The sequence below is a fragment of the Kryptolebias marmoratus genome, linkage group LG12, assembly GCF_001649575.2.
Source record: "Kryptolebias marmoratus isolate JLee-2015 linkage group LG12, ASM164957v2, whole genome shotgun sequence".
NCBI lineage: Eukaryota > Metazoa > Chordata > Actinopteri > Cyprinodontiformes > Rivulidae > Kryptolebias > Kryptolebias marmoratus.
Genome location: NC_051441.1, coordinates 15,428,983 through 15,439,394, shown reverse-complemented (window position 1 = coordinate 15,439,394; position 10,412 = coordinate 15,428,983). Strand labels below are relative to the sequence as shown.

At 37.5% G+C, this 10,412-nt stretch overlaps 1 protein-coding gene across 1 annotated transcript; it reads right to left on the bottom strand.

The window, feature by feature from the left end:
- Positions 1-1,373: 1,373 nt before the first annotated feature.
- On the bottom strand, positions 1,374-7,312 carry desi1a (desumoylating isopeptidase 1a). The gene is made up of 6 exons (XM_017416536.2): positions 7,148-7,312; positions 6,751-6,772; positions 6,302-6,371; positions 5,268-5,377; positions 4,813-4,935; positions 1,374-3,047 (listed from the first exon to the last, which is right to left on the bottom strand). The coding sequence occupies exons 1-6, from the start codon at positions 7,236-7,238 to the stop codon at positions 2,957-2,959; spliced, it is 507 nt and encodes a 168-aa protein (XP_017272025.1). The 5' UTR covers positions 7,239-7,312; the 3' UTR covers positions 1,374-2,956.
- Between the last annotated feature and the right edge of the window lie 3,100 nt (positions 7,313-10,412).

Genomic DNA, 10,412 nt, shown 5'->3' with positions numbered 1-10,412 from the left:
GTGGTGGTGACCCCTGGTGGCGGTGTCTTGTGTGTGTGTGTGTGTGTGTGTGTGTGTTGTTGGAGCACCTTTTCTTTCCTTGTTTGCTGTGTTTTTGTAGTGTCCAGGGTGCTCCCTTTTCCTGCACTAGATGTTGCCCCTTCCCTCACTACTTCCCCATTGGTAAGCCTCAGTTTCCCTTGAAATTTAGACATTTTATTATAATCTTGTTGACTGCATTCACTGTTTAATCATTAAATTTTAGATTATTATTTTAAAAAGGAAATATTGAAGTTTTAATAAATTTTATAGAACTTTCTGAATCTTGTCTCCTCATTTCCAGCAGACTTTACCTGTGTCCTTATCACATTATTTTCCTGGATTTATTCCAGGTGGCGTTGTTGGTCATTACAACCTTTAATATTTTATATTTGGGTTCATCATAAAAAGAAAATCCACCCCCAGGTTGCCACACTATTATTACATGGTAATTAAACAAACGTGAACATGTGTCACAAAGCAACATTCATCGGTGATCGGCACCTTACTGCTGCAGATCCTTTCAAAGTATCAGAGACGCCAAAAATAAAAAATAAAAAACTGGATATCAGAAAAGAACCAGACATTTTTGAGCCGATTACTTCATTTTGAGGAGAAAAAACCATTTGCTGTAGATTTCCCAGGCTGTCCAAGTAGGTGGAACTGAATCAATGACAGAAGAAATCAATGATTGATTGTAACCAGGAGAAATTGCTGATTAAAAGGACCCGACAACTTGTCTTTCAGAAACGATTCTAACAAGAGTACCACCTACTGTACATAATACGCCTGTCAGTAAATTTGACAGTAAATTAAAACCCTAACCTTTGGCATTGTATATAGGGATCATCCTTGATCCACGAGGTGCCCAGCTGTGCAGTGTGACATTCCTACGTTAAAGGGTTATTAATTTAGAGCTCGAACGAACGGTATCATAACATTATATGTCCCGTCTTAGAGCGGGCGTAGAAATATTTATCAAAGATGATGAACAGATGTTGGAAATACTTACACTAGATGCAGTTGCAGATAGTAAAAGCAAAGTTTGACATACTTTTGTCTCACATAGCACAAACATCAATCCTTTTATAGCAACTGGTCTTGGCCCTGTTGAGGCCATGTGTTAGTTTGTCCTAATTCAACTCTTTATTTCTCCACATCAAAGAGTTATCTGCAACAGGTAAGATATTAGTTGTTCATATCTTTCCCCCAGAACCCTATTTCAACAGATCTGAATTATTTTAAAGTATCAAGTTTGTCTAATTTGTTCAATCGGGTCATCTTTATTGACTGGCATTGAAAACTGGGTTTATAAACTCAAGCGTCGTCATATTTTTTAAGTCAGAAACACCTCAAACTGTCAAATTTGTGATGAATTTTATTTGTAGGTAGATTTACAAAAAAAAAGGGGGGAAAATAAACATCAATAACAACAAAAGGCAATACGCAAACAATTCAAAGTGCAGAAATACATCTAACACATGTATTCATATTAATTAAACTGGTAAATAATATCTGTAAGTATCTGTTGCAATTTCACATTACAACTAGCAGCAAGCAACGACATACATCAGAGCAACTCAGGGTGACTTGTACATTTCAGCAGGTCGGGTTAGCATCACTTAGCTGGCTAGCAGACATAACCCAGATTCTCCTGAGCTTTGTTGGCTTGAGGAGACCAGGTCGGCTTGGAAACTAAAGAGCTTGTCTGTTTTATTTATAGCAGAAAACATACAGATTTATTGCCGGTTTGGTTACTGATAGGTAATAGCTTCTCTGTGTTCATCATTGGATATGTTTAAACACAAACAGGCTTGTGATCTGCTGTAGGTAAATACTGCATGTTTGATTTGTACCCTACGTTGTGTTGACGTGGCCGGAAGCTTCTTACTACATTATTACTTTTTATTTGCCACCAGTCCCTTTACACAAATGCTGATTTTGCTCATGTGCTATTTGATAACTAGACTAAATCCGAACAGCGTTGTGTTGATGCTTATCTATCGTTAGGCAGAGCGATATGAAGGCACAGACGTGTGCTTTGTTTCGAACACACTCTGGTGGCTGTTAAAGGACTCAAGCGGGACATCACTCTGCATAAGGATGCGCTGATGTTTACAATGATCCACGTAGCTTTCGAAACATGAAGTCTGAAAAGTTCTCTCGACTCTGGACTGAAGAGCAGTTAACTTTGATTTAACGCCAAAAATCAAACACACAGTCCGTTCAAACGCATTCGGAAATAGCTTAAGTGTTCGATTTTTTTGTTTGTTTTTCAAAAAATAGCTGAAGACTAAGTAAACAGATATCTACACAAAACTGGCAGAATCTCATTCCTCTCTGTTTGACTTCACCTCGCCTCTTCAGTAACAAATGGGGCTAAGCTGTACACTCCGAGAACCTAAAGTGAACCGTTCCCAGTCCTGTAACCTCCAATCACCTGCTGTATGTCGGACACACTGAAAAATGAAATCATACCGTAAGGAGGTGACAGCAACAAAGACATAAAACTCACAGGTGGAAAGCAATTATTGATGGGGCAAAAACTACAAGCTACAAAATATAAATGAACAAAAGTGATTGACATTAAAAAGATCGGTCCAATGGAGAGACATTCCTTTTCTTGAACATCCATTTAAAACGATTTGTGCTGAACATTTCCACCCCACAGTGAGCGCTCAGGTCACTGCAGTCAGCAGCAGTGGAGACAGCCAAATGTGACGATTTTACTGATTTATCGAGGGAAATGTCAGGAAGGAATGAAGATTTTCTTACAGAATAACTAGGTTCATGTTAAACTCTACATATTCTGATTAGCCCGTTGAATTGAATCCAGCGTTACGTTTGCAGAAAAAAACAGAAACAAAGGGAGGAAACGGCTAAAGACTTCCTGCTGACCGACTGCAGTGAAAGAGAGCCATTCGGCCATTCGTTCTGCTCAGAGGTTCCTTCCCCCGTTGATGACGTTTCCTCCCGGCGGAGCGATGTGGATGGAGTCGAGAATCGGCCGCAGGATCTGGCCGAACGGTCTGGAAGACGGAGCAAAGAGATTTGATAATCTAGGCAGAAATGAACATCAGCGATCGCACCTTTACCTTCCACAATTCCATTTACAAGACGCTCCATAAACACAGCTTCTGCCTTTTAATGTGGAAAAGGATTCCTTCAGTGTGACCCCAAAGAACATGTTTGAGAAAACAGTCGCATTTTTTTATTGTGATATTTACCATAATGTACCCTGAGTTTGCTTCTGTGCACCGCTAAAAGGTTCTAGAAATGAAAATCTCACTGCCAGTGTTGAGTCAGACAAAGAGAAGATGCTAGAATCCACAGAGTGCAAATATCCAACCTAAAACTAACTTAACCGCAGTTGGAGACCCACCGGAAAATATCTTCTAGGTTTGCAGTCACTCTCGGGTCCATGTTATGGTTGGAAAGTGCAGAAATAACTCCAGTAACTTCAATTATTTGTTCTGATTTATCTACCACAGACTCTGCTCCAGCCTCTGTATTCCTGGATTGGCCTAAAATATCTCTAATCAGACGAGAGGAATCATTACGTTCCTGCATGAAGGGAGCTGCCATGTTTAAAGAACGGAAAATGACATCACAGGATCAGCATTAGTCCCGCCCCCTTAAGTGACAGTTTAAATAATTACAAAAGGACACCACTGCCATTATGTGAAATCATTTTTTAAAAATTAATAATTATTTTACTGTGTGTATATATATATATATGTGTGTGTGTGTGTGTGTGTGTGTTTTTACATAAATAATTTTAGAAATAAAGAACTGGAATGAGATGTTTATTTATTTCATTTCATTATTTAAAGTGACATTTAATAATTTAACGATGTATTTAATATAGAAATGGTACATTTGTTTATTTAACGGGACACTTATTTGTTTCATGGGACATTTACATTTAATTATTTAGCGATGTATTTATTTATTTAATTTTGTCACTTTTAACCCTCCACCAAAAAAAGCAATAGTTGTGTGCCTTTTTATCGCCTGCTACCAAAAAAGAGAGATAACGTTTTTGCCCGTGTTTGTTTGTTTATCACGTTAGCAAAATGTCTCATGAACCAGTGGACAGATTTTAATGATATGCTTTCCTTCAATTAATGTTACTTTCTTTGCTCCAGAAAGACATGACGAGTCTGTGTTGCTCTTTTTCTACCCAATCATGTTTGCTAAGCTGTTGCAAAGATATATATATATATATTTGTTTAGTTGTGAGATGTTGCACAACAGAATATTTTTGTGGCTTTTTTGAAGCATTACACAATGTGTTCCTCCTGTACCAACTTATAAAATAAAGATCTGCTTGCATTATTTTAACATTTAATATATTAATAAACTGTCTTTTGTCTTACTGTCAATAAAAAAAAATCTAATTTAAACGATTAACGAGTGAGGATCCTCAGTACGTTTTAAAAGCTTTTTTAAGTTTTTCCAAGTCGTGCGTGTGCAACTTGAGTCGTGTGACTTTTGTAGCTGCAGGCAGCGCTGCTTGTCCTCACTCGAATGCAGAGAAGTCGCTTTGAATTAGTGATAAAACTTGTGTCTGGCCTTGTGACTAACAGGAATCAAAGAGACGCTTCAAAACAGCTCCACGAGAGTAAGTAGGGCACAGTGAACGTCAAACTCCTCTGGGAGTTGGGTCTTGACTGTACGCTGAAGAACCCGCGCTATCTGCAAGTACTTCTTCTAACGAAGTCTCTGTGCCGTGTTGAGCTCTGATGAGCTCATGCTGAAGACCAGACTGTGGTCAGACGGCGTCAGACTCACGTGGAGAGGACTTCTGATGGAAGGTTGGTGATGTAGGAGGGTATTGACCTGCCGGTCAGGAACTGAGCCACCTCATTGGTGAAAGTGTTGCAGTTGTGCTCGAACAGACGATACCTGTCACCCCTGAGCAAAGAGGAACAGAAAAAAAGGAGCTGCCATCTGGATCTGTGCTCTGGTACAACAGGCAGCGTCTTTTTTGAGACTTTATTTCAGGGATAAGCAATTCTGGTCCTGGAGGGCCACTATCCTGCAGGTTTTCCTTGTTTCTCTGCTCCAACACACCTGATTCAGTGGTTAAATTACCTCTTCGTGTTCTGCAGAAGCCTGTTAATCACCCATTGATTCAAATCAGGTGTGTTGGAGCAGAGAAACAAGTAAAACCAGCAGGATGGTGGCCCTCCAGGACCAGGATTGCCTGCCTTATTTAAATGAAAAGTTGTTGTTTTTTGTCAAACCTGTATGCGCTTTCACCGAGAGATGAGAGGTAATCCATGAAGATCTCCTCAGTGACTTCCGTCTCACCCAGCTCCACCACTGTGTCCGGAGGCCCCAGCATAGTCCCGCCCTAACAAAAACACACAAAGAGCAGGTCTCTAATATAGAAAAACAAAGAAAGACGCAGGAAAGAGTGACTCTCTTATCAGCAAACTGTTGCATTAGCTCACCGGTTCTTTAGCATCTTCACCAGGAACATAAACATTTTCTAGATCACCGGGATTTTGTGTCGCCACGTCCATTCTAGGAAGCGGGTTTAGTGAAAACTCTGAAATAGTTGACCCTTACTTCACGGTGTCTGAGTATTTTTCTACCTAAATTGAGTGCACTCTCATCAGAGCAACGTCTGTTCGTCACGCTGAATTTGCTGAATTCAGCAGAATAAAGACAAATAATTCACATTTATCAAAACTTCTTTAATCCGTACAAGCCTGCAAATGCAGAAGTTTGAATTTAATTATTTTTTTCCAAAATTGAACCTTTCACCTGTGAAAATTCACCCACTTTAACTGGAAATCCAGTAACAGAAACTCAGGGTCCGAATATGGAACTTCCTTCTTGTTTTTTTAATAATCTTAAAGAGATGCTGTCTGTATAACTCTGATGGTGATAATCACTGAATAATTACTTAGAGAGAGATTAATTAGTGTATAGTGGTTATTATGTAGAATAAAAATTATACAGATTTAATATATCCAGCTAGAGCCATGTAGGAAAGTAAAATGTACAAGTCTTTACACTTTACAAGCTCATAAATCAAAGTATTATTCACAGAGTAAACTGTTTGGATCAAACCTGTCGTCACCAAACATCACTTTTGCTTATTTTATTTAAGCTATTTCAGTACCAAAATCATCAACTATAACATTAATTTTAGGTTTGAGAATTTCAATTTACAGACATTTTTTAAACCATTTTTTTCCCACAAAAAAATCAAGTTTTTTGTTTGTTGACAAACAAACCAAACTAACTTCCTCCGTGATTTATTTCCTACCGGTGAGCAGCTAGAGATCCCCTCTCCCCCGAAGAAGAATTCATCCCCGTAAGCCACAATGGCTGTGTGCCTGAAAGAAAAGCACCAATACGTCCAAAATTGAACACTGGTGTTTTAACAGTATTATCCGAAACGACAACTCTAAAAATATTACAAACCCAACATATTATATAACACACACCCTAATCATACTGCGAACATAGGTGTTCTTTTTTTTTTATCTTACTTGCAAAATGCTGCACTTTTTTGTAGCATATTACAACTATTACATCCTCTCTGTGTCCTTACACTTCATCTGGTGATTCTCCATGTTCTCAATTTACCTCCACAAGCAAAACAATGGCAAACAACACAGTGACAGCACTGTAATAAACACAGTAATGTCTGCTTTAAAGACATTATTGCTCATTTATTTATCTGTGTGGGAAGGCTCAGGAAGTCAGACTCACCATATGCCATCCAACTGTTTACCTGGAACAAGAAGAACACGAGTTATAATAATGAAAAAACAAATAAATTACAAAACAAAGGCAGCAGATATAAAATTTTGCAGGCCAAGCCGGTCTACACAAGAGCTTTAATAATAGCTCATGTTTCATGACCCAGTTCACCCCGTTTCTGTTAATGTACCGACCTCCATCAGTCATTTTTTATTATTTATTTGAAGCACTGATTCTAATTAAAATAAATAGCTATACCTTAACGTATCTGTAAATAGAAAAACAAGACGCTATTAATTACAAGAACCGCTTTGGAGAGGGTGAGGGGGTGGGGTGGGGGTGGTTTTCTACCGGTCTGCATCGTTTATTTATTTATTTATTTATTTTAAATCTATGAATAACTTACCTAACATGATAGGGCTGAGGCTGCGAGCCAATCCCCGCGATAAATCATAAATGTACAGCTGTACGTTGTGTCGCGTCGTACTCTTGTCCATTATTTAAACTCACAAATATTGAATTTTCTGTCAGCTAGCTAAATCTGGACCTTTAAACTAGAAGAACGATGATGTCATTACGTTCACAGACGCAGGGAGCTTCCGTTTGAGTTAATTTCAAAATAAGACTACGCTTTCTTAAGAAGTCGCCTCACGCCCTGCTTTGTGACCGCTGTAATTTACGGACAAAGCTTTTATTTTGAAAGTAAATCGTGTTTTCCTGTTTCACTCTGGCTGTTTCTGTACGACTTGACACAATTTGATTATACCGGCAAACAGCTTTAGATGTTGAGATAAATTTGTTACAAAACTTGATTATCACGTAATAATTAAGCTTTAATTTGATATTCTACCAGCTAGCAAAATAAAGGTCAAGTGAAAGTTTATTCCTACTGCACAGTCAAAAAGTAAAGTATAACATGTATTTACTAGTTTAGCTATAAATATGAACAACAATAAAACAACAAAGCGTCATCAAATAAATCAAATATTTAAAATAAATAATTTAAGCTTGCACAATAAAAACGCAAATAAGCAGAAATAAAAGCCAAGGAAAAGAGTTTTAGGTTCTTTCAAATGATATGGGCAGCTTTACTCAAGGATATAAGTTTGTCCAAATAAAGGTGATTTCTGTTTTGTTTTTGTTCAGGTTGAGAATAGAAGCTAAAACAGTCAAATCAAATTTTTTTTTCTTAAACTATAAAAGCCAGTTGTGCTTCCTGACTATGGATCCAATAGAAAACTTATAAAACAAGGAGTGCATGGGGCCTATAATACAGTATGACCATGCAGTACTAGTCAACTAAGTGGGGATGTGTTTTATTAAGAACATTTCTAAATGGATAGAAGCTTCTATCTGACATGTACAACTGAAAATAATTAAAAAAAATAGCTTCTGTGCTTTGAAATGACTACCATTTAAGTGAATGGACGATATATTTTCTAAAACCTGATAGAAAAGTGAGCATGACACTAAAGTTAAAAAGAACATTGGGATCAAGGCCGTTCTTTTTGATGAGTGTTTCAAAGAAGCTTAGACGCAGCCATGAATCAGGGAGGAATTAATCAAGTCAACAACACGTGCCCTGATGGCAATAAAAACATTCTTGAAGAGGCGTGATGCAAGGCTGTCTGGGTGATGGTGTGATGGCTCCAAATGGCAAACTATTTCACTTCAGGAGGAGAGAGTTCAACATTGTCAAGACTATTTGAAGAAAAAAAAAAAACAGAAGCTGGAAAAAAAACTTTGCCTTTAAAAAGATGAATAAAAATTGTCACAAAGTGGAGCAACAGTTAGTCTTTGTTCTGTGAATGACAAGCAGAATGACCAGCTTTTAAAGAGGGTTGAGAGTGTAAAATAGAAACTATGAGTGTGACAATGATTTGACACAAGGTTTGAAACAATAGTGGGTTTTACAGTTACACAGTCATGATATATTTGTTTCCAATTTGATACCTGGGGGGCTGAAAACACTGACTCCTTTTCATCTTTATGTTATAATTTCGTAATCTGACAAGCAGAGAAATGTGTGGATTTGTGTCTGTGGTGAAGAATCAAAACAGTAACTAACGCTATGAAGGATGGCAGTCCTTTCAGTCTCCTCAGCAAGTATCTACCGGGCCACATGCACAAAACAAAGTGCACAAAACCCACAACAACAACAAAATCTGCTGATCTGCAGCGAACCAGAAATGAACTGAGAGAAAACAAAAAACAAACGATTCCTTGATGCTTCACAGAGACACTGACATTAATACAGATTTATTGTTTATTTGTTGTATAGTTTGTTTAATAAAATCTCCTTTAAGGTTACAGTTAAACAATCAAACAATCTGTAAAGTAAAATATGTTTCATTTGTGAAACATCCAACAGTGTTTCTGATATATTAAATGAAAAAATACTGAATAAAGGCTGTCATTAATCTCCAAACCTGAAATATTTATTGACGTTTAACTTATAAATTTAAAGAGACCATAAATTTACAAAGATTCTTGTTATAAAGGGGTCTGGAAACAGTCAGGGATCGTCTCAGCTCCAGTTTACCGTCTGGTTTGTGGACAAATAAATGAGCTGACATGGACTGTAAGGGCCAACCAGGGGCCACCAGGGGCCCAACAACAAATCAGTCTCTTACTGAGTTTTCTGTGTCTCTGATCGTGGTGATGGAGGAAGAAATGTTGGGACAGACACTTTAATTGAAACATAAACCTATAATATACAGCCAACATTCCTCAGGAGGTAAAGCTGCTGAACCTATAGAAACAGAATTTAATTTCACTTCATATTTGATTATAAACAAAGGAACACATTTAACCAATCAAAATTGTGTGTCCATAACATTACCGTGGAAACGGCTGATGCGTTCCTAAAATGCTGTGAGGTCACAAAAGTTTCATTCTATAGAATCTGACTCAGGAAGGTGAAGAATCCTGGATCATCGGTCGGTCTTCATTTCCCTCACTGCAACAGGAGCGAACGGTGTGTTTTCACAGCCAGAAAGGAGCGAAACAGCCAAAGGTTTAATACCTGAGAGCGTTTTATATTTCTACTAGAGCCATCAGCCAAGTCCATCCGAAGCTGTCAGGTCAGTGTTTACAGGGAGAGGCTTAGTTTGTGCTTTAATCACTTCAAGTTGGTTCAGATCAACAATCTTTAGGGATATGTCAAACTAAAGTAATACTTCATATCTAAAACCTTGTTTAGTGGTTTCAAGCTAACAAAGTCTTGTATGTATGTCTTGTAAGTGTGTATATTAACCTATAATGAAGTGTATCACTGAAATAACTGATTCAGACAGTCAAAATGCTCCAGTCTTACAGGAACACAACCCAGACTGACTCTGTTTAAAAGGTTTTATTATTGTGCTGCTTTTATATGTTACTGCACCAAGATTATTATTTAAATTCTGCCAATTTTGGTCAATTTACACATAAAAGTAACATTCTAGTTAAAGTTTAAAACCTGATCTTTAGTTGTTGTGTAGATTAATAACCATGTATCTCATTGTATAAAATGATTTTCAGTGTGTTGTTAGTAAGAGTGTGTGTGATATCTGTGAGAATGATGATTCAGCATTCACACTGTTGTTTTCCTGTTTTTATTTTCTCTGTTTTATGGCATCAAACTGTTTCCACAAACTTTATGCTATTTGAACTGTTCACATCTAAAAAAC